Genomic DNA, 20,960 nt, shown 5'->3' with positions numbered 1-20,960 from the left:
GTCAACCACCAAAACTACAACCCCCTGACTACAATGTGAACAATAATGTCGAAACTATTTCCTTTGTCAAGAATCATCGATATCTAGGAGGCCGGAAAGAAAGGAGTCTTTTGCCAACGGGGCTTTGATACCACCGCCCTGGCGAGTCCCATCTCTGTTCGTAGAACATTAAGATGGCGTCCAGGGTCTGTGCCGAAAAGCGTGTTCGTGTTGCATGCATTATCCAGGATCGGGCATTTGGAAGGATGGGGGAGACGGCGGACAAAGTCACTTTCGGAGAAGACGGAAGGGAGGTGATGAACGTGGATCTTGTACGACTAAGACATCGTTTGCGTTTTTTGTTTTTATGTTTTCTTGCTTTATACGGCGTCGATTTGCAGTCCTCACCTCCAGGATTCGAGATGAGTCTGGGAGTGATGGTAACTGGCAACGAGCTGAATGGGGGAGGATACGGTAGGAGATCGGGAGGAGTAATTGGTTTGATTCGCCATCGAAACCGAGCAGACGTGGACGACGACTACCGAAGAGCAACATCCTCGGCGTCGAATCATGGATGCGCATGGCATTTTCGGTTTCTCGCATCAACAGGAGTTCAAGTTGCCTTTCTACAACCAGACAACCAACAAAAACCACATCATGTCTAAGACAAGACAGCCAAGGGCTTGAATCCACTCGACCTCGTCAAAGGCAGACTTTGGAACCTCCGAATAGCAAGACAAGACTACAAGTTTCGGAAGCGGACTTGGGAGCCCAAGAATGATCTGAATTGAGGAGAGCGATAACGCTATGGCGAAATCTAATAGCTAGCTTGAAACAGTCCTCGCGATAGTGGACTCGTGGCGGATTCATCTTCCTTGGAACGAACCCTCGGAAGAGGAAAGTACGCGCGAGAAAAGCAAGACAAGCACGAAATCAAAAGCATTATGCTGGAAGCACTCACTTACACTGTTCAGTATTTCCTCAATACGTTACCTATTCGTGATTATTTGTGACTCGTCGGAGTCGAAACAAGACCTACAGGCGGCGTGTCTAAACTGCCTCGACCCTTGCGAGCCTGCCATGGCGCAAACGAGATCGGGCATAAACCTCCACCCGCAAACCCGGGTTGCTACGGTTTGAAGTTAACTGTCGTCCGAAAATCCCGCCGGGTTGGTGCATATCGATCACGCCAAAGCGGAATCGATGCGTGCTTGCAAGGCCGGGACCACTCGGGATGCCTGGCGTTTGAAGACGGTTCCAAGCCGGCCAACCCCGGCCAAAACACTGGCCGTTAGTGGTGGTGGTGTTGATTTTCTGGCTGTGCACGCGGTGTGTGAGTCATTCTTGGCGTTCTCTCACGTTCTTTTTTTTGGGCCGCGCCGCTTGAGGCCGGGAGCTTGCCGGATTGGGCAACCGGTGGCAAGGGATGGTGTGTGTGGGTGTTGACGATGTTAAGCTGACTGACAGGCGAGTTTCTTCCGACAACGCCGTCTGCTTTTGCGACTGGCCGAGCTAGTTGGCGCCGGAAGAGAGCAACAATTGCTGAGCGGCTGATGTTACGGTTGGCCGGGTAAGTACCAGGGGATGGATGGGTGGGGAGGAGTAAGTCGAGGGCGTGAATCCGCGTGAATGAGAAGGGGAGTACATGACGAGGTAAGTGAGAGTTGATCATTATGTGCGTGAAAAAATGCCTGCGTGCCCTTACCCTCGGACTCTATGCTCCGTCCTCGCTTATGCTACGTCGTTGACGGCTTGAGCAATGATGCTATTCCCACCTGCGGTCGTGCTTCGGCACTTACACTAAACTTCCATATAATTTCTACCCCAAGGTAGGACAAATGGCAAATACAACAGTACAATTAATTAATTCATTAAACATGTTCCCTCTCGCCATACAAGTGAGATGCTTAGCCCTGGTACCTCATGGACCACCGGGAGGGGATACAGAGAGGTGTGTATCCCCACATCGACGGCAGGCAGGTTGTAGGCAGGGAGTGAGCCAGAATGAGTCGGAGTGAGTCGAAAGCTCGGCCAGCGGGAATTCGGTATGGCTCGTGCCAGGATGTTAGTATAGCGTAGATGCCTCGGGTGGTATCCTTAGGCAAGAGGAGGAGCGTCGGAATCAGGTTATGGCATGCCTGGAGGATGAGAGTCTCACCACCGTGAGAGTCTGGACAACGGACCAGGGAGGCTGGAGTTGCGTCCAGGTGGCCGGGTTAGTCACATCGGCATCGGCGAGCTGGATATGGCAAGTGGGAGACATGACGCCAGAGTTCGGTTATGTTATGTTGGAGATACGGATCTGGTAGCAGCTTTCCGGGTCTGCCATTGTGCATCGTCGTTGCGGCCCGGTGCTTGCAGTGTCGCGTAACACGAGCATCCCGTAAGACAGTTCTGGCTTCTTCGGTGCATTGCGTGTTACCGGACTGGAGATGCCGAGTTAGGTCGAGTTGGGCTTCGTGGCTGTCACACTGGGCCAGGTGTGCTGGCGGATGACTCCGGAGATGCATGTGTACCATGCAGTCTCCTTTGTGCAATGTTGCACCGCTGGATGTCGTGCATACTCGTCGGAGTACATGGTACAGACGCATGGAATTTGCTTCTGTCGCTTGTCGGCAATGGCTGCTCGTGTGACTTGCGCATTGAGGCCCGGCTCCCCTGACCACCGCGTTCAACCACACGTGGCACGGGGAAATTCGCCTGAGTAGCGAAAGCTTTCCCATTCAACAACTCACTAATCCTTCCCATACGACGGAAACGTGAGGAAGCTGCTCAGCGTTGTCCCGACCTCGCGCAGGATGGTCCTCCCCGCAGGCGTGTCGCCCCCCCATTCGATGCGTTGACGTATCTTCCGCAACTCCTGCCTCACGACATCCCCGGGAAGCCCCCAGTAAACCCAGGCGCGGATCAGGCAATTGCAGACCAGCACGTTGGGCTCAGGGGTGTCAATGACGGCGTTGCGGAGGAAGTCGATTCGGACCTCCCAGGGCGGCGACGGCGCGTGACCCTCTCCACCGAGATTGAGAGCTCCGCCGCGTGTGAACCACAGGAGACGGCGCTGCTTCTCATCGTCCCAGGGGCCAGTGATGAGATTGGTAGGGACGCGGGTGAGTGGGTGAATGTCCCGGAAGCCCCAAGGCTCGATGCTTGCCTCAAAAGGCTGCCATGACAGGGCCTTCTGGTAGTCGGCCTCGAAGCAACGGCGGGCGTCAAAATGGCCATAGCCACCGTCGAAGTCATGACTGTCGTCGTGGTGATGCGTGGGCAGCCCGTCATCGTCGCGGTCCCAGTCGATGCTGTGTTGGTACCACCGGTCCTTGGCATAGGTATCTGCCCAGGTCTGCTGTGCCTGGAGGATGAAGTCGATATTTACCCAAGGAAGCTCCAAGACGGCCGACTGTTCGGATGTCAGTACATGACAATGTTTCACTGAAAAGGGGTCATGTTGAGGTAGGTAAGAAGACGAACCTGCAGAACCGGATCTCCGTCGCAGATCCTTAACTCAGGATTCTTGATCTCTGGTCCAAAGAAGACATCACTCCGGACCGGGATACCAAACCACTGGTTCCAAGTATCGTGGAAAGCCCAGATAAAGAGACGGAGGAGGGTGGCACGGCCGGAGAGCTTGGCTCCGATGTGAGGTGCAGCACGCGGCAGCGCCAAGTTGGTGCTGTAGAGGAGGATTTTCTCGAGGATCTCGGCGGGGAGAGCATCAAGCGATGCGCGGTAGCGGGATGACCGGTCAGCGAGGACGGTAGAAATCGAGCGCTTCATCTTCTTGGCCCTTGCAGTAAGATGCGGGTTGAGGCTGTCGCTGAGGGCCGACGGTGGGTTGCTGGTGGATGAGGCTTTGGTCTTGCGTTTGCCTCGGATGCGGATGGGAGTAAGGGTCATAACGATTAGGAGGTCCAAGAAGAGAAGGGACGAGTAAAGAGAAACGAAGGAGAAGCGGTCGATGGCGTGGAAGGTGGGTTTGTTCTGGCTAGTTATCAGGAGTTTCCGGACGAAGAGAAGCAGCAGAAGGAGAGCAAGAAGTAACAGTAGGGCGATGGTAGGATAGCAGTAGACGGAAATGGCCGAGGAGAGTGGCACAATCACCCCAAGCCAAGTTGGACCCCCTCTTGGTCGTGAGCGTGTTGTTATGTTTGACTCTTGGAGGATGTTGCGGTTGGGATTCCGGAGTATCGTCTCCTCTGGCGGAGTTGCGGGTTAAAAGTTGGCTCCTAACTTAAAGATGACCGGGATAAACCGTCGGCCGCCCCACTCAGAATCTTGCGAGAGGCTGTAAGCCTCCGATGAATTAGAGGCCCCGAGATACATCAATATGCCCTAGTTGAACATGAAATATTACTATGCATTTGTGTATTATCAATAACTAACAAGTTGAGTCTCGATTGATGATGCAGAGGTTGTCTCATGGAATGGCCCGTGCGCATTCCCTGTCTCTCAGCGAATTTTCGGCCAAGAACGGGCACTAGTAGCTCCGACAGCCAACCAAACCCATGCCATGGCGTGCAAACCTCCAGAATCTCGAACCCCGACGATATCGATACCTCCGCCAAAGCTTCATTTTACGGCCGCATTCCATGTCGACGACCTTCCCGCACTCCACGTGACGCGCGGGATCCCCAGTGATGCACTCCGCTCTGCGGTCTCCGGTTCCCTCGCGCAGCCTCCTCCGATTCCTGCGCTCACAGTCCAAGAGAGCCTTCGTCAGCTGCAGCCATGGTGCTACCTCGGACGCGATAGCCGTCCCGGCGCTCTGTCGAAAAATGCGAGGGTCGAACCCGCCGGCGAAGAAGCTGTCGAAATCCATTGCCACGACCTGCGGCCGCCGAACTGCGACCCTCGAGGCCTCCTTTCTCAACCTGGAGCCGCTGCTGCGACAACTGCGAACAAGAGACCAGGTTGGGGCTTTCAAGTGCTCCTTCAGCACAACCCCGGGCGCGCGGAAGTGGTTCAAGTGGGACGATACCGACGAAGGGGCGCCAACATGGCAAGAACGGCTTTGGGGGAGCTCGGCAAGGAAGGGTGCGAAGCCTTTGAAGCCCGACGATCTCCCCAGCCACGACGAATTTGGCGGCGGCTCGACCATGTTCAGCAGCCGTCGGTCATTGGCGGCCAAGGCTGCGTCCGAGCCGCGGCTACGATGTACTGAAGTCGACGAGCACGGAAAGGTAATCTTGGTGGACGGCGAGTTCAAGAAGACGGAGCTCATTGCCAAGGTATGTGGCCATTCTCTTCAACTCAATGCCTCGAACTTGGGCGCCGACTGAAATGGTTCGATAGTACGGTCTGTTACCTCGAGACTTGCGGAAAATTGACTCGTCAAACCTCCCTCACATTCTTGTCCGTCCTTCGGCGATTCTCTTGAACCTGCTCCATCTCAAGGTCCTCATCAAACATGACCGTGTACTCCTCTTTGATGTCTATGGGTCCAAGACGTCCTACCCCCAGTCTGCTTTCATGTATGACCTGCAAGGCAAACTCCAACAGAAGAACACGCCAAACTCCCAAAACACCGGATCACTCCCATACGAATTTCGCGCCCTCGAAGCTGTGTTGACCTCGGTGACGTCGGAGCTCGAAGCCGACTTCGAGGCGGTTCGTGAGCCTGTGATGCATATTCTCAGCGAGCTGGAAGACGACATCGATCGGCAGAAGTTGCGCATGCTACTTATTCTATCGAAGAGGGTGAGCACCTTTGAGCAGAAGGTCAAGCTGGTGCGAGACGCCATTGAGGAACTGCTCGAGGCAGACGATGATCTGGCGGCCATGTACCTGACGGAGAAGGCGCACGATCTATACAGAGGGATGGACGACCATACCGAGGTGGAGATGCTGCTCGAGTCGTACCACAAACTTACCGACGAAATTGTCCAAGAGGCAGGAAACCTGGTGTCCGGGATCCGCAACACCGAAGACATGTAAGAAGCTCTCCCCTGCGCTGCATCCCCGTCCACACTACTGACAAAGTGCAGCGCGCGCGCCATCCTGGATGCAAACCGCAACGCCCTCATGCTTCTGGACCTGAAATTCAGTGTTGGAACACTGGGACTCGCTATGGGCACATTCATCGCAGGCCTTTACGGGATGAACCTGGAGAACTTTATCGAAGAAACCAACTGGGGCTTCGGTGGTGTCACCGGCGCCTCCATTGTCTTCTCACTTTTCGTGTGCTGGTACGGCCTCACTAAGCTGAGGCGGGTGCAGCGTATCAAGATGATGAGCGACGAGAGGCCTCATCTTCCGCGCGGGCAGCCGTACGGACCGGACGACCGAACGGCACTTGGGCTGCTCGACTCTAGGAACCGCGAGATGCTCCGGCGCGTCAACATGCAGAAGGTGACCAAGAGGCGATGGTTGTAGGAGTGGCGGATGCATTGTGTACGATTGTACGTTTTTGTGACATATAGACAGGCGTTACTGGGTCATGTAGAGACCGGAATCGCCATGTGCAGTATCGCTGATACAGATACTCATCTCAATGAGGTTGGAGTTGACGGAATATACCCCCACTGTAATGAACTATAGACACACCAGATCCTTTGCAAAGGCACCCTGGCCACGTTGAATGTTACCCTGCGTGAACGACCTTTGACGAAAAAGTCTGGTTGAGCGAGAATTGAGAAACCCTTTTCGACTGTCGTTACCATGCTGGGATTTACGATCGTCGTGGTGACATCGACGACTGACTCCTGCCACAACGCCGTGACGTCATGACTCCAGCCTCGTAGCTGTACTCCCATGCAATGCAGTCGAGCCCAAGGCGGTAACGACAAGACAGGGCCCTATCAGCATGATGCACGAAGCCACTGGCTAGCCCACTGGTTAGCACACAGAAAGAATGCCATTCAGCGGCAAAAATCGGTAATTAGAGGTTACAGCGGGTACTGTCAGTCGCAAGTGGGATAGCGGATGCGCAACGGCCTTGATTTCAGCGCGGGCGCGACAAGCCACCCGCGAGCCGCACACGTCATGGATATGAGTTTTCGGCCACGCGCAAAACGCGCCGGAGCCAAACACAGCGTCCGGAACACTGGGTTCCTGGCCGGAGCGAATGCACCGAGGGCGGCTAGTGTTTGTGCAGGGGTGTTGCGTTGTTGGGCTGCTCCTTCGGGAACCGCATCGAGATGACACAGGGGGCGCCCTGACGTCAGGTGGAAGCGTTGGGTTCGTGGGCGAATTCATGACGGCGTGGATGAACGGGCGTGAGTGGCTGGTAGGGTTGGCGTTGTGCAAGAGCGGTTCGTGTATATAAAGCCAAGGGAACTAACGTGATTGTTGAGGGAAGTAGAACCATCATCAACCAAAGCGACGAGACTAGACTTCAAAGCCTTTTTCTTTGACCAAATCTACACCACACCACACCACAACCACATACCCAACCTCCAAAACACTGCAATCATGGGTGGAGTCGTCTCTTGTGTAAGCCATTCCCCTAGACCGCCTCCTACCTCCACGAAAACTAACCCGCCACTATAGATCAAGGCCGCGCTGCGCACTATCGGCGACGCCATCATGGCTGTCATTAGCGGCATCGGCGGCATTCTCCAGGCCATCATCAGCGCCATTGTCCGCTTCTGCGGTATCATCGTGCGCTTCCTCACCTGCGGCTACTGCGGCAGCAAGCGACATGGAGGAGGCACGAGAACGTCGAGAAGAAGCCGAGTATAAAGCGGCTCCCTGCTTCAACTCTGGTTGTCGAAGGGGACAGGAGGAGGCGTGTTGAAATGTCACGAGATGGACGACTTTGCTGTTTTCTTTGCTTCCTATGCGCCTAGTGGGATACCCAATTCTTATCACCGGCCGCAAGAATACCCCTTATACCATGCTAGTTTCTCAATAGCAACAAATGAATGCTTCATTGTTCACGTCTGGGTATCATTGTCATTTCCTATCTGCCGTGTCCGTAACCCTAGTCTTCTTCTTCCATGATATTCCGGTTAAAGAAACCGTAAATTGTCCGTCCTGCTGTCTTGCCCACCAGCGGCTCCAACTCCTTCTCCTCCATGTTGGCCACCTCTCGGAGGTTCTCTGTCTCAAACGCTAGGGTCTTGATATTCTGTGGCGTCACACCTGGTACGATTGCTAACATGTCCTGGGGCTCTTGGTTGAACGTCTGTTCTCCTGCCTTGGTGTCCTTGTCGAGGCCTGCCTTTACCGCCGCGATCGGGTCTGGTTCCTCCTCTTGCGTCTTGAGCGACTCAAAAATCTCGGCGGTCTGGTACGGGGACGACGACCAGATAATGCGCAGTTTTGGAAAGGCTAGCGTCAGCAGGACGATTTTAGACTGCAGATCCGAGGAGACATTAGTCGGCGCTACGCTGTTAAAGCTGCCCGACAGATCGGCGAACGGCTCAAGTGTAAACGACTTGTTCTGGTCGAACTCAATAAGAAGCATCGGGTTCTTGTAGTGCAGAAACATAGTCTCCGCTTGATTGTAGAGGCGCCCATCCTTGAAAGACGAGATCAAATCACTGATGGATTTTCGCTCCACGCAGATGTTGGGAGATAGAATGTAATCGCCCACCGTGAGCATGCACGGCACGATGACCATAGACCGTCCGTGTAGGAGTGACGGTAACGATGATCGAAACTCTCGTACATCGACCACGACGCGCGGTGGTTGTGCTGTTGCGGCCAACCTGCCGCCGCCAGCGATGCGAGTGTTGACGGTCCGGAGGAATGCCTCCTCAGGATCTTCGGTGCCGTGAGAATCAGTCGTCATCACCAGCGACATACTAGCCCTCTCTTTGATGAGCTTCGTAAAGGCATCCTTCTCTCGTCTGACTGTCGACAAGTACTTTTGTTCCTCAACCGACCCGCCGTAGTACATGAAATAGACCCTGACGTTTCTGTCGTTGTGTGACGACCGGTACACCTCGACACGGCGGATGAAAGCCGCGTCTGGTTCATACATGATAATGTATCGCGGCTTAACCTCCTCCAAAACATGCTCATCCTGGTCGCCGTCATAGGCGTGGATGACAACGAGGTCTTGCATCTCATACATCTTGAAGTAATCTTCCATGTTGTCTAGAGGATCCGCGATGACGTCTTCCTTCTGTTGAGCCTCCTCTTCAGTGATTTGAACCTCAGCCATGAGATCGGCAACCTCACCAGGCTTCTCAATGTACTGCATAATGCTGCCGTTTTCTGCACGGCCTACAGCTGGGCCCATGTTGCCCCCGCCTCGGACTCGTCTTCTCTTGTTTGCTGGTGCCCTGCCGCCTCTGTGACCCCCTTGGCCGGGTCGTGTGTCTGTCGCACCGTTGATGGCCTTTTGATTCTCGGCAAAGAGGGTAGAACTGACTTGGGCGAACTGCTTCTTCCACCTAAGATAATTTCGCAGTCTCCGCCGCATCATGAACGCCGCGGATGGCTTATGGGCGTCTTCTTCGTCTTCATCATCCTTCTTGTCCGTTTTGGGCTTGATATGCATCAACTGCAAATAATCCCGAAGCTGCCTGCATGTATCAGTGCTGGAGCACATGATAAGAATAGTGCCATTGGAGTCGTCTTTCGTGGGAGGTTCAAAATAAAGGTCTCGGTCGATCTCTTCGAGGACCTCCGCCATCAGAGCCCACTTGGGGAGTTCTTCGAGGACCGGTCGAAGAGAATCGATGTTTCCCTCATGCGTCGCTGCTGCCTTGGTGTTTGCCGAATATACTCTTCTTCGAGCAGTGTCAAAGATGACTTGTGTCGCATCTAGGAACAGCCATGGGGATTGGGTCTGGCGGGTTGACCCTGGAGGAGGAGAGTGCGCCGCATGGATGGTATCCAGATGCTGAAGGAATGAAACCGCATCGTAGGTTAAAATTGAGTTTAGTAGAGTCCTCAAAACTGTTAGGTCGTTGACGATCTGCTTCGTCTTCCAACTGACGCGATGCCAGTTCGGATCCAACTGCCGTCGAACCATGACGTCGAAGTTCTTGAGCAGGGCGCTATCGAGGTTCCAGTCGTCCATTTCCAGGCCACTGTTACCCTTCTTCAGTTCGTGAATACTGACTTCAACACACTCCATAATGGCGTTCTGGATTTCCTTCATGGAGTCCGTCATCGGGACCTCGAGTTCAATGACCTCGGCCTTCTTCTTCCCCTCGAGAGATTGTGCGACCGTGACGTGAAACCTGGGCCAGAGCGACGCTTTGCGTAGAAAAAGGTTTCTCATCATGGTCGCTAGAGGCGAGAAACCCGTAGTAAACGGGTCGGGGTTGTCCGAGAAGGCCTTGAGAAAACCGACCTTGTTCTTTTGTCGGTAGACTCGTAAAATGAAGGCCTCGAGGGAGGTAGCGATGGTGCGATCGGCGTGGAGCAGTACCAAGCCAGTGATGGTGTCGGGATCCAACAACCCGGTCAAGAGGTCAACAACTAGGATACGCGAGGTGATACTGAAAATACCACCTCCTTTGTACATCTTCTCCCTGGCACCGACACTCTGGAAGTCAGTGTTGACGACCGTTAGCCCACGCGCCTTGGGCGACATGCTGATGGCGGCATGCTCAGCCAGTGCCTCGCCAATCCAGCCATTCTCTCGGTCGTCGGCCCCGACTATGACAATGAGGTTGTTACCCGCCGCATCGTAGGAGTGGAGGAGGTTGGTAACGAGACGCATCAGCCCGAGGCCGCGGGCGAGCACGACGACTTCATCTTCGGCACGGAGCTCTTGGAACAGGGCCTGCTGATACTCCTACGAGATGGTCAGCTAGCGCAGCGGGGTTGCGTTGTTGGGCGGACATACGAGCGGCAGTGAAAGCTTCACTGGTTGGGGAGCATTACTTGTCGACATGCGGGGCCCCGGAGTGCTGGTGCTGGCGGAGGAGGAGGTGGAGGTTAGATATGAATGTCTGGTCGTGAAGCTGTCCCGAGCATGGGAATTGGCATTCCATCATGGCACCCACTACAGCTGTAGCGGGGTCCATGCTGGCAGGGGATCTTCAGTGACTCGGTGCCGCCGGGGCCGCTAAGTTATAGCGGGTCGAGCGCCTGGGGGGAGACTACAAGAACTTAGACAGACATAAATGAATTAAACATTACGTAGAGCTGGATTATCAAAAGAGTAGCCTCGTAGAAAATATAGGGTAGTTTCTAGTACGTAAGTATCATATTTACGAGAATGCTAGTCGGGGTGGATTGTGTTGTAATTCATGAGAATGGATCAATGTGTGAATCCAGGTCACCTATCTCACTATCTCTATACACCTAAAAGACGTAGATAGGACGAGGATGGCAAGACGCTGGAGAAATATCCAATATGAAACGTGATATTGATAGACATAGGTCATTCCAAGAGATGAGATCTCTAGAGTCTCAGGGGCCCATGGAAGCCTAAAACCTGAAGTAATGGTGTGTCCGGCTGGCTCCGGCACAGCGTGCGAAGTGACGCTCCGCTGAAAGTCGCAACGTCATTTAGAGGTGGTACAGGTGCGTCGTCAACGCATCGTCAACGCATCTCGCATGCACCATTGGCTGCCTCTAATCGGAAGGCCAATTGAATTGGTGGTCGGGTTTCACTCTGTGACACCTGCGAAGATTCCGGAAAGCTTACGCCACGTAGTCTCGGACCGTCTGATTCACTCGGGCGCCACAGGGACGCGCGATCCTCAGGTTACCTCTCGGCCCAGTGAGGGGGATGTCGACGTCATCGTCTTGGTTGGCATGATGGAGCAAACGCCTACAAAAGGTGGTGGACAGCCATCCCAAAGAACAATCTTCTTTTAATCATATCAAACTCCACGCAATTCGACCACAACAGATTCACATCTAAATCCACCCACAAACAAATCAATCAAGATGACCAAGGACCAGAAGAACGAGGTAAGCGTTGGCCACACTCCCAGACACTGTGGTGACCGACGGCTGACCATGCTCAACCAGGGTGAGAAGGAGTTCAGCATCCAGCCCATCAAGGAGTCCGTTGACCCCAAGTTCGGAGCCTTTGGCGCTCACCCCGGCCCGGCCGTTCCCAAGGAAATGCCCCAAGAGGAGGGAACCAAGGAAGAGCGAAAAGCCAAGATGGAGGCTATGAACAAGAAGTAAGAAGTGAGGTTGGGCCTCGCTTGCTTCTGTCACCACCCACTAGGCACCTAATATTAGGTGTCGGGCTTGACGAATGTATGACCAGGGACGTACTACGGATAACATGTCTAAATGAAAGTGTATTAGAGATATGAATGGGAATGATGAACCTCGAATAAAATTGCCCTGTGCACATGTACGATTTATGTGATGCATCCGGATAGACGGGCGACAGGGCCCTTCGTATTGTCGTATTGTGAGTCGCCATGACGATTGGAGCCCAGTCAGCGCTGACGTGAATAATACGCCCAAGGCTCCACTCGCATGGAGCGTTGGCCATGATCCCCGTCGCCGTACCCGAGAGCGAGTGTGGTGGAAATTTCTAGAAGGAGGTTGATGGCTTTGTCGGCCATATGGGATCGGTTTGAGCGAGTCGACTCTGCTGGGAATGGAATGAATGACAGCCATTTTCGTCTGCTCTTTTGGTGGATGCCTATTTAGACGCGCGTTGATATCCCGGCCTTACGCAAGGCATCCCATCTGTTCTCGCCCCACGATCTTGGCGTCGACTGCAGTGTGGCTGTGCTGCACCACCGCTTGTGGCTGGTGCACCGCCGAAGACTCCATCACCTTGCTAGCTCCCCCGAGCGCGCGGGCCAGCCTGGTTACCTGACTCTCCCACAGCGGATTTGACATGCGACGGCAATCCGTGCTGGCCCACGCCATTTGAGACCGTCCATCTCCACTCCCGGAAGCTCGGGTTGTCCATTCTCCTTGTCGACAAGAGTCTCGGGCCTCAACGACCTCGCCGCCCTCGCCGCCCTCCCCCCCGAAACCCGGCTGCCTCACGCGAGCGCCGACCGACCGTCAACCCACCGCCAACCGACCCTGCGACAACAGCGAAAGAGGAGACACGGATAAGCGCCGCTCCATGCCCTCATCCTGGGCTGCACACGACGACTCTCGACACATTCGTTCCTATTTTACTGACCGGGGACTGGCTCACCGTCCCCGCGACACCTCTCTCAAACCCTTTGCCCTTGCCCCGACTTCATCATGCCGTCGATTCTGAACGAAGACGACAAGGACACCGTCAAGCGGTTCGTCCCCAAGCAGTCCAACAAGATCCAGGCCGTCGCCGTCGCTAGACTCTACGTTGCCTACCCCAATCGCTTGAAATGGACATATACCGGCTTGCAAGGAGCCATCGTGCTCGCCAACGACCTGGTCGGACACACCTACTGGATCAAGATGGTGGATATCTCGGTATGTCGACTGCCCCGAGTGACGCCCCTAACATACCCAACCTTGTTTCTAACAACGAGCAGCCTTCCAATCGCGGAGTCATCTGGGATCAGGAGATCTTTGATACGTGGTCCTACAACCAGGACCGGACCTTCTTCCATACGTTCGAGCTTGAGGAATGCCTCGCTGCGCTGAGCTTCATCGACGAAAAGGAGGCCAAACAATTCAAAAAGAAGATGGACGAGCGAGAGAAGAACGCAACCCGGTCTACCCGATCAACGCCCTTCGGCGGAGGTGCTCAACCGACCCATAAGCATGGCCTGCTGGGAGGGCTCTTTGGCCACCGACACTCGTCTGCGCCGTCACAGGCGCCCCAAGAGCCTCACCGAGTAAACTCCAACTCCAACTCCATTCAACACCACGTCGTCAATTCTTCCTTAAGCCTCAATGGCGGCAAGCCCCCCTCGGAGTTCGCCATGCTGGATGCTTTTGACCCCAAGTGGCGCGAGAACTTCGGCCAAGACCTCCAGGACAAGGGTTTGACAGACGACTTTATCAAGGAGAACCAGGAATTCATTGTCGATTTCTTAAGGGACGAACAGCAGAAGGTGAACCAACCGCCTGCATCGCCACCACCACCGCCTGCAGCCCCAACGAACGGTAGAGATCAACGCACAGGGCGAGCTCCTCCTCCCCCGCCTCTGCCGCCGCCTGGAGGTCCCTCGCGAGGCCATGCGGACGCTCCTCCTCCTCCCCCGGCCCCAAGAAGAGGCGGACCTCCCCCTCCACCAGCACCGCGACGCGGCGGGAAGGCCGATACTCCCCCTGAGCAAGCGCCCACTCCCGCACCGCTCCCTCCTCGACCCAGGTTCAACGCTCCCCCTCCTCTGGCCGATGCTGGCAAGTTCGCCCACGTAGAGCCCCCGAGGCCGGTATCTGCGGCTCCCGTTGCCACACCCGGACCGCCGCCGCCGCCCCGACCGAGCAAGGTCCCGGTCGAAAACGACTCGGGCCACAAGCACGGTGTCCCTCCACCCTTCGCCGGCTCACGGCTCCCTCCCCCTACTCCTAGCCGTGGACCAGTCCCTCCTCCGCCCCCGCCGCGCTCAAACGACGCTCATGTTGCACCCGCGGCTGTCCCTCCGCCACTTCCCCCGAAGGTGCCGGCCTCCGGAGCTCCACCCCTCCCGCCCCCGAGCTCCCGTCCGGTGCCACCTCCTCCGGCAGTCAGCCAACCTCCCATGCTGCCGCCTCTACCCCCTACGTCTTCTCTTCCTCCACCTCCCCCACCACTGCCTCCGACTGGCGGCGCTCCTCCGCCTCCTCCTCTGCCGCCCACCTCAGGCGCTCCACCACTTCCTCCTCTGCCGCCCACCTCGGGCGCTCCACCGCCTCCTCCTCTGCCGCCAACCTCGGGCGCTCCGCCGCCTCCTCCACCTCCGCCGATGCCTCCAACTTCAGGCGCTCCTCCGCCGCCTCCACCACCTCCTCCACCACCAACCTCCGGAGGCGGTCCCCCTGGTGCTCCTCCACCACCGCCCATGCCCAACCGCGACTCTGGATACTCCTCTGGTGTTCCTGCCATGCCCGCCGCGGACGGTACACGATCAGCGGTGCTTGGAGACATCCAGAAGGCTGGCGGTATTGCTTCACTCAAGAAGGTCGATAGGACTAAGATCCGAGACAGAAGCGGAGCTCAGGTGGGTGGAAGCGGCGATGCTGCTGGCGGCGGCGGCGGCGGCGGCGCTGCTCCTGGTGGTGGTGGCGGCATGGCTGATGCCCTGGCTGCCGCCCTTCAGAAGCGCAAGGAGAAGGTCAGCAAGAGTGGTAAGTGTCAACACCCCCTATACATTTTAGCGCCAATATGCTAACCGCAACGTAGACGATGAGGACAACAACGATGACTGGTAAACGGGTTTCCACAGCACCCAAAGAGAAGGACACGGAGAGCATGGCAAAAAAGGGTTTTCACTCGTCTGTCAGGAGGCCCATAGCGTGTGGATGGAGAGCGCACGCTTGGCGCCGTCGATTTCCAATTCTACGCCACTGAGACGAAACAGTGACATTATCATTAGGGGGAATGGTTTACAGTTGGTGTTTTCTACGTGGGCATCCGACATGGGTCTGGCACGGAAAGGAGCTCAAACTCTGGGAGACAAGCCCGCATGGCGTTGGGAGCTGCTGTGTTATGTGTGCAAGTCGAGATGGGTTGAGTAGATGGGGAAAACAACCTTTTTTGTTGTCTCCATGTCAAGGGTTTTTGTGGTAGAAATATGAAAAAATCATTTGGAATTTTTTGAGTCTCTGTCTAACCGGTGCTTTTTGGGCGAGAGGATCTTCATGATATTCGTGGAGTACGAGCAACGCAAAGTAGACAAAGAAGACGTGAAAAGTAAACTAGATGACAGGCCGTGACGTCCCTCCCACCACGGCCGTCCAACTCCACAGCAACTACTGTCGTGGGACCCACGGCACGGCAACGAGTGCGACCGAGCCACGGGTTTGAGAGAGAAGACAGTATCAACAACGCCGGTCGGGGGACGAACAAGTCCTGACCGGGACGTCGGGGGCTCAGTGGAGGGCGAAAAAGGATGGATATTGGGGGCGGCTTAAATGTCGTCAATGTCGACCTCCTTCTTGCCACCCTCCTCATCGGAGTCTTCATCGGAGTCGGCGTCGCCGAACTCGAAGTAGGCCTCGCCGTCCTCGCCCTGGCCGAAAGAGTCGGTCTCGTTGATCTTGGCGTGCTCGGGGAGCTCGCCGTAGGACTTGAGGGTTCGGGCCTCGTCGGCAGTGTACTTGAGGATGACGTCGCCCTTGTTGTCCTGGAAGTCTCGAAGGGACAGGAGGATGATGTCGCCCTGGTTGATCCAGACCTTCTTGCGCATCTTGCCACGGATCTGGGGGAGCGTTAGCTGGCTGAACATGACCTTGGGTCGGTTGGGCTAGGGGGAGAAGGCCTCAACGCGAGGGGCTCTTCTTTTGTTTCACGTACGTTGGCGAGACGCTTGCTGCCGTCAAAGCACAGAGCCTCGAGACGACCGTTGCCCAGCATCTTGATGACCTGGGCGTACTCCTGGCCGTCCTCCTTGAAGGTCAACTCACGACGCTGATCATCGTTCTCCTTGGTACCACGTCTGCGGTTCTTGCCACCCTGTGAGAGATGAGGTGTTAGTAAAGCGAGTATCGCGGTGGGTTGGGCTGCGACGCAAAGGCGCTGTGATGATGGTGGGGGCGGGGCAGTTTCGGTTGGAGACGCGCGCGACAGAGGAGTTTGTGCGCGGACGAGAGCGAGACAGAGCGAAGGGGGAGGGCATGAAGGGGACGGGGAGTGCATCGTACCTTTCCCTTGTTCTTAGGCATATTTGCGAGTGTATTCGGGGTCGGGTTTGGTGGAGGTGATGGTGTGTTGTTGTGGTTGGTGAGATTGTGGATTTTTCCCTCGCGGCGACTGGGTCTTGGTGGATGGAGGGGCCCGGGACCATTTTATTTCGGCCGTACGGTTGGGTGCGCGGCATGAGTCAAAATTGGTGGCACAGACAGACAGGAGGCCTGATTCTGCAGTTACTGCGATACCTGAGCAGACAGATACTTTGGCGGGACACACGGTCCTCTGCTAGGTACTCTACTAACTAAGTTCTCGCACATGCCATGATGCACTGCCACAAGTGGCGTGCCGCACCAGCCCCAATTAAGCTGTTAGTTTTCTTGCGACTGACCTCACTGCAGTGGATAGGTAGGTAAGTCTTCTAGATCCATCCAATCCGATAATCCAACTAAAACGAGTCGACATTGAATATCAGCCGCGTCCCGACCAGACACGCGATCGCACCCACCAATCCCGGATTACCCCAGCGCACGCAATCCCGGCGCAGCGACTGCCTTCCCCGGCGCCCCCGAGCTCAAGATGAGCCAGAGCCAATCCGCCTTCTAACCAACATGGCGATAGCTCCAGCTCTCCTGTGCCCTCGGCTCCTGTCGTGGTCCTTGGCCTCCCTTCGCCGCGCCTACTCGACGACGCCCACGGCGAATGCGACAAATCAAAATACGAACAACCCTCGGCGCGACTCCAAGGGCCAGAATGGTCCCAGGCCTTCACAAAACCAGGCGCGGGACAGGCCACCGAACAACAAAAAGCCACGGGATACCTCTGCGGCCCTCCCGATGGCAAGGAAACCATTCGAGAGGAACCGAAAGTCCGACAACATGATCAAGGGGCAGAGCCAGGCTAGCAAAATGTGGGTGCCGTCGGGGGCCAAGAGGTTTATACGGAACGGCAGGCTGCAGACGACACCCGATGTGTGGGAGTTCCTCCAAAGCACCGGCATCGAGATCGACAACTCCAAGGCCAACTTTTTATCCCTGGCGCCCGAAAACCGGCACATTACGGATACCTTTTCTTGCAAGCTCATGTTTAGCAAGTATCACATCATCCATCCTCACCACCTCATTTATCTACAGCCGCGGGGGCACCCGTTTATCGAGGGCATCAAATCAAAGTACCGAGAAAAGAAGGAAAATCAGCCACTATGGCTGTACTTTATCCCCCGCAACAAGGACACGGGCTTGGTGCGTTCCCTGGGGCACCGGCGGTTGGCGAGGGAGTTTTGGACTGCGCTGGAGGAGTTACAGGACCCCAATATGAAGGTTACAGGCACTGTTTTGGTGACCACGTACGATGGTAAAAAGGCGGCGTCGTCTCCTGCGGTGCAGTTTGGAAAGGCTCTTGCCGATGCAGTGGTGAGGCAGTATAGGAGGAGCGTCGATGGCGAGCGTCGAGGCGGTAGAGCAGAAGGAACCAGAGAGGGGACCAGGCCACAAGGCCAGTGATGAACAAGCGGGCAGAAGAAACCTATGATATGATGTCGTGTATATTAGTTGATACCTACCTCCTCAATGTATTGTCCATTGCCGAGCTCTGATGGTGTGTTCTGGTTGTCACTTGGTATCTGTTTCAAGTAGTGTTGGACATGGATGAATCTTGGAAGGGCGTGAGATCCAAGATCTTGATGGTAATTTATTTGCCCGACTTATTTCTTGTTCAAACAGATATTGACACCTGGCTACCTAGATAGGGGTATCGGCGGCTAGATGTTTGAAGCAGGGGTCGTGCTGGGCTGACGTAGATCCCCCAGTCTACCCCGAGCGTCAAAGAGAGCCGCCTTGCAGAAAGTACTGCTCGAATCCTCGTCAATTGTTATGGATAGACACGGGAGGGAAGAGGCAAAACCATGGCTGGAAACCTGGAACTAAGAATCGCGGCTGAACTCAACGACTAACACGCCGTTTCAAAGGAGAGTCGAAACTCGCGGGGCGGTGCACGGGCCAAGCGTCAGCCTCCCAACTGGAGAGGACAGCCCGCACTGGACCACCCGCTCACTGGACCATCCACTAGAACTATCCACTGGGCGCAAATGCACCACCACCGCCACACGTCAAGCTGGAACTAACCTCCAAGACAGCTTGTCCAATTCGCAGCTTTCCTGCAAGACATCACCATCACCACCACATCTCACCCCTTTTTCTCCTCCCCCAACCGCCGGCGCACCCACGACACAAGACGCAACGACGACAACGGGTACTAGAGCGCTCGCCTGTTTGCCGTCGCAACCGTGTCTGTGTCTCTCCTCCTCCCCTTCTTTCCATCTCTGCCCCCGTGACCAGCTCTATCTCTCATCCCACCATCATCACTGCCACATCCGCTCGCCATGCTGGTTTCCCTCACCGTCGGTAAGGTCGACGCCGGCGTCACCGTCCTGCTGACGCCCGATAAACGCCTGGTACGGCTTGTTCTACGTCAATGCTCTGCCTCCTGTTCCGCGCTGACACCTACGGCTAGATCGAGTTCCCATCCATTCTGCTGCCTCCCAACATCTCCTCAGGCAGCATCGTCGACATTGCCGTGTCCCAGAACGCAACCAAAGAGGCCGCTGCCGACCGTTCGTTCCGCTCCCTCCAAGATCACATCTACGGCTCCTTTGGCTCCGCCGAGCCCGACACTCCTGCGCTGCGCTGCCGCAATGCCACCCAGACCTCCGTAGTCCTCGAGTGGGATCCCATCCAGCTTGCCACCGCCGACCTCATCTCCCTGAGCCTCTACCGCAATGGCCAGAAGGCCGGAAACATCCCCCGTCCCTTGCAGATGCACAGCACCAAGATTAGTGGCCTTGCCGTCGACACCGAATACACCTTCCACCTGGTCCTACGCACCACCGCCGGCACCTTCATTAGCGAGCGCGTCCCCGTGCGGACGCACAAGATGACCGACCTGAGTGGCATCACCATCACTACTGGCATTCTGCCCGGCGCAATCAAGGAGAGCCTGACCCAGACGGTTGAGCGCATGGGCGCCAAGCTTGTGGATGGTGTCCGTATCGACACGACGCACTTTGTAACCACCGAAGGTCGCGGCCAACAATGGGAAAAGGCGGTTGAGAGCAACATTCCCGTCGTTCGCCCTGAGTGGGTTGATGCCTGCGAGAAGACTGGCCGTATTTTGGGTGTGACTAAGTTTTACCTCGACGCCATGAAACCCGGCCCCCCCAGTGAAGGACAGACGCCTACACCGCCGCCCGCGGAGAAGGATAAGGAGCTACCCCCTGCACCGACTCCAAACGGCGGCAAGGCAGAAGAGAAGGGCGACAACAAGGACGCACAGAACGGGGACACAACGGAGGACTCTACAGATGATGATGACGAGGAGCCTGAGCAGAAGGCCAAGGCCACGCCAAAGGAGGAGCAAAAGGTACGATTTGAGGATAAGCAAGAGCAAAAGGTGGCGCTACGCCCCGGCGGCGCAGCGAGTAATGGCAACCAACCGAGCGCGGACAGGCCAGAAGATGATGACGAGGAGGATGCGAACGCGAAGCCCACGGGCACGCCCGATGGTTCATCGTTCCAGGAGGTGGAGCTATAGACGACCATAAAAGACTCTGGAATCACTTTGGATTGCAGTGAGTGTTCCTGTTGACGGATTCCCTCGGATGGCGTGTGGTACGGCTTGGTTTCTCTTTTTCATTTTCTGTATGACTACGTTGGCTGGTTAGTGGGAGGAACATCAGCAGCGACGACCCAGATAACTCGTTTAATCTACACCAACTTTCCCAATTTCCACAATTTCCCATCTCCTCTCTCCTCCTCTCTGTGTCCTTCACATCCTGTCTTCATTTACCGCATACTATGGCTCCCTGTCACAGTGAGACTCACTTCCCCTTAGTGTTTTCTTTTTTTGACAGATAAGGGTGCCTTAGTACTCCCATACCTAGACAGTGGACTAGAAGCTCAACAGTAAAAAAAAAATACTAACAACAGTATCAACAATATAGACCATATAGGTGTATAGACCATATAGGTGCCCAATCCATTCAAAAGTCAACAGCCAACTCAAACAGACTAAGGTTTCTAATCCAACTGGTTACCTTTCCCCTTAGTGTAGGTAGTCGCAGGTGGGTGGGGCAGACTAGTTCACACTGACGAAGCTCACTGGAACAAAGAAGCAGAACAAAGAAGCAGAACCAAACAGCAGGCTGGATGGATATTAATATCAATAAGTGCTTCTGTTTACAGGCACCGACCGGACCAGCTATTGTTCCAGCCGCTGAGAAGGATACGCAAGACATTCATTGTCAGGGGTGTAGATGCCTAGCTTTGACATCATCCAACTTACTAGGTCCGATATCAGCAAGCAGCCATAAGCAAAGCTCTAGCTCTAGGCC

General features: G+C 55.5%; 10 protein-coding genes across 10 annotated transcripts; 7 read left to right on the top strand and 3 right to left on the bottom strand.

The window, feature by feature from the left end:
- Nucleotides 1–58: 58 nt before the first annotated feature.
- Nucleotides 59–957, top strand: BGZ61DRAFT_72860 (uncharacterized protein). The gene has a single exon (XM_046257022.1). The coding sequence runs from the start codon at nt 174–176 to the stop codon at nt 642–644; it is 471 nt and encodes a 156-aa protein (XP_046100297.1). The 5' UTR covers nt 59–173; the 3' UTR covers nt 645–957.
- Nucleotides 958–2,713: 1,756 nt separating this feature from the next.
- BGZ61DRAFT_360604 (uncharacterized protein) lies at nt 2,714–3,873 on the bottom strand (the record flags this gene model as incomplete). The annotated part of the gene is made up of 2 exons (XM_046241191.1): nt 2,714–3,376; nt 3,448–3,873. The coding sequence occupies 2 exons, from the start codon at nt 3,871–3,873 to the stop codon at nt 2,714–2,716; spliced, it is 1,089 nt and encodes a 362-aa protein (XP_046100296.1).
- A 740-nt stretch (nt 3,874–4,613) lies between these two features.
- On the top strand, nt 4,614–6,348 carry BGZ61DRAFT_360538 (uncharacterized protein; the record flags this gene model as incomplete). Its single annotated transcript, XM_046241181.1, has 3 exons — nt 4,614–5,204; nt 5,269–5,906; nt 5,961–6,348. The coding sequence occupies 3 exons, from the start codon at nt 4,614–4,616 to the stop codon at nt 6,346–6,348; spliced, it is 1,617 nt and encodes a 538-aa protein (XP_046100295.1).
- Nucleotides 6,349–6,916: 568 nt separating this feature from the next.
- BGZ61DRAFT_591029 (uncharacterized protein) lies at nt 6,917–7,841 on the top strand. The gene is made up of 2 exons (XM_046256668.1): nt 6,917–7,407; nt 7,465–7,841. Exons 1-2 carry the CDS (start codon nt 7,387–7,389, stop codon nt 7,654–7,656), a joined length of 213 nt encoding a protein of 70 aa, XP_046100294.1. The 5' UTR covers nt 6,917–7,386; the 3' UTR covers nt 7,657–7,841.
- BGZ61DRAFT_396595 (DNA repair endonuclease XPF) lies at nt 7,842–10,842 on the bottom strand. The gene is made up of 2 exons (XM_046242961.1): nt 10,724–10,842; nt 7,842–10,672 (listed from the first exon to the last, which is right to left on the bottom strand). Exons 1-2 carry the CDS (start codon nt 10,769–10,771, stop codon nt 7,898–7,900), a joined length of 2,823 nt encoding a protein of 940 aa, XP_046100293.1. The 5' UTR covers nt 10,772–10,842; the 3' UTR covers nt 7,842–7,897.
- An 815-nt stretch (nt 10,843–11,657) lies between these two features.
- On the top strand, nt 11,658–12,257 carry BGZ61DRAFT_457388 (uncharacterized protein). Its single transcript, XM_046246648.1, has one exon. It carries the CDS (start codon nt 11,776–11,778, stop codon nt 12,019–12,021), a length of 246 nt encoding a protein of 81 aa, XP_046100292.1. The 5' UTR covers nt 11,658–11,775; the 3' UTR covers nt 12,022–12,257.
- Nucleotides 12,258–13,056: 799 nt separating this feature from the next.
- On the top strand, nt 13,057–15,156 carry BGZ61DRAFT_535955 (uncharacterized protein; the record flags this gene model as incomplete). The annotated part of the gene is made up of 3 exons (XM_046254331.1): nt 13,057–13,266; nt 13,329–15,072; nt 15,128–15,156. 3 exons carry the CDS (start codon nt 13,057–13,059, stop codon nt 15,154–15,156), a joined length of 1,983 nt encoding a protein of 660 aa, XP_046100291.1.
- A 363-nt stretch (nt 15,157–15,519) lies between these two features.
- BGZ61DRAFT_457384 (uncharacterized protein) lies at nt 15,520–16,609 on the bottom strand. Its single transcript, XM_046246647.1, has 2 exons — nt 16,241–16,609; nt 15,520–16,145 (listed from the first exon to the last, which is right to left on the bottom strand). Exons 1-2 carry the CDS (start codon nt 16,580–16,582, stop codon nt 15,855–15,857), a joined length of 633 nt encoding a protein of 210 aa, XP_046100290.1. The 5' UTR covers nt 16,583–16,609; the 3' UTR covers nt 15,520–15,854.
- A 378-nt stretch (nt 16,610–16,987) lies between these two features.
- On the top strand, nt 16,988–18,219 carry BGZ61DRAFT_457380 (uncharacterized protein). The gene has a single exon (XM_046246646.1). It carries the CDS (start codon nt 17,185–17,187, stop codon nt 18,073–18,075), a length of 891 nt encoding a protein of 296 aa, XP_046100289.1. The 5' UTR covers nt 16,988–17,184; the 3' UTR covers nt 18,076–18,219.
- A 437-nt stretch (nt 18,220–18,656) lies between these two features.
- On the top strand, nt 18,657–20,601 carry BGZ61DRAFT_457379 (uncharacterized protein). Its single transcript, XM_046246645.1, has 2 exons — nt 18,657–19,025; nt 19,085–20,601. The coding sequence occupies exons 1-2, from the start codon at nt 18,954–18,956 to the stop codon at nt 20,159–20,161; spliced, it is 1,149 nt and encodes a 382-aa protein (XP_046100288.1). The 5' UTR covers nt 18,657–18,953; the 3' UTR covers nt 20,162–20,601.
- The last annotated feature ends 359 nt before the right edge of the window (nt 20,602–20,960 follow it).

This window comes from Ilyonectria robusta, assembly GCF_021365365.1.
Source record: "Ilyonectria robusta strain PMI_751 chromosome Unknown BGZ61scaffold_19, whole genome shotgun sequence".
Classification (NCBI taxonomy): domain Eukaryota; kingdom Fungi; phylum Ascomycota; class Sordariomycetes; order Hypocreales; family Nectriaceae; genus Ilyonectria; species Ilyonectria robusta.
This window is presented reverse-complemented; position numbering and strand designations above follow the sequence as displayed.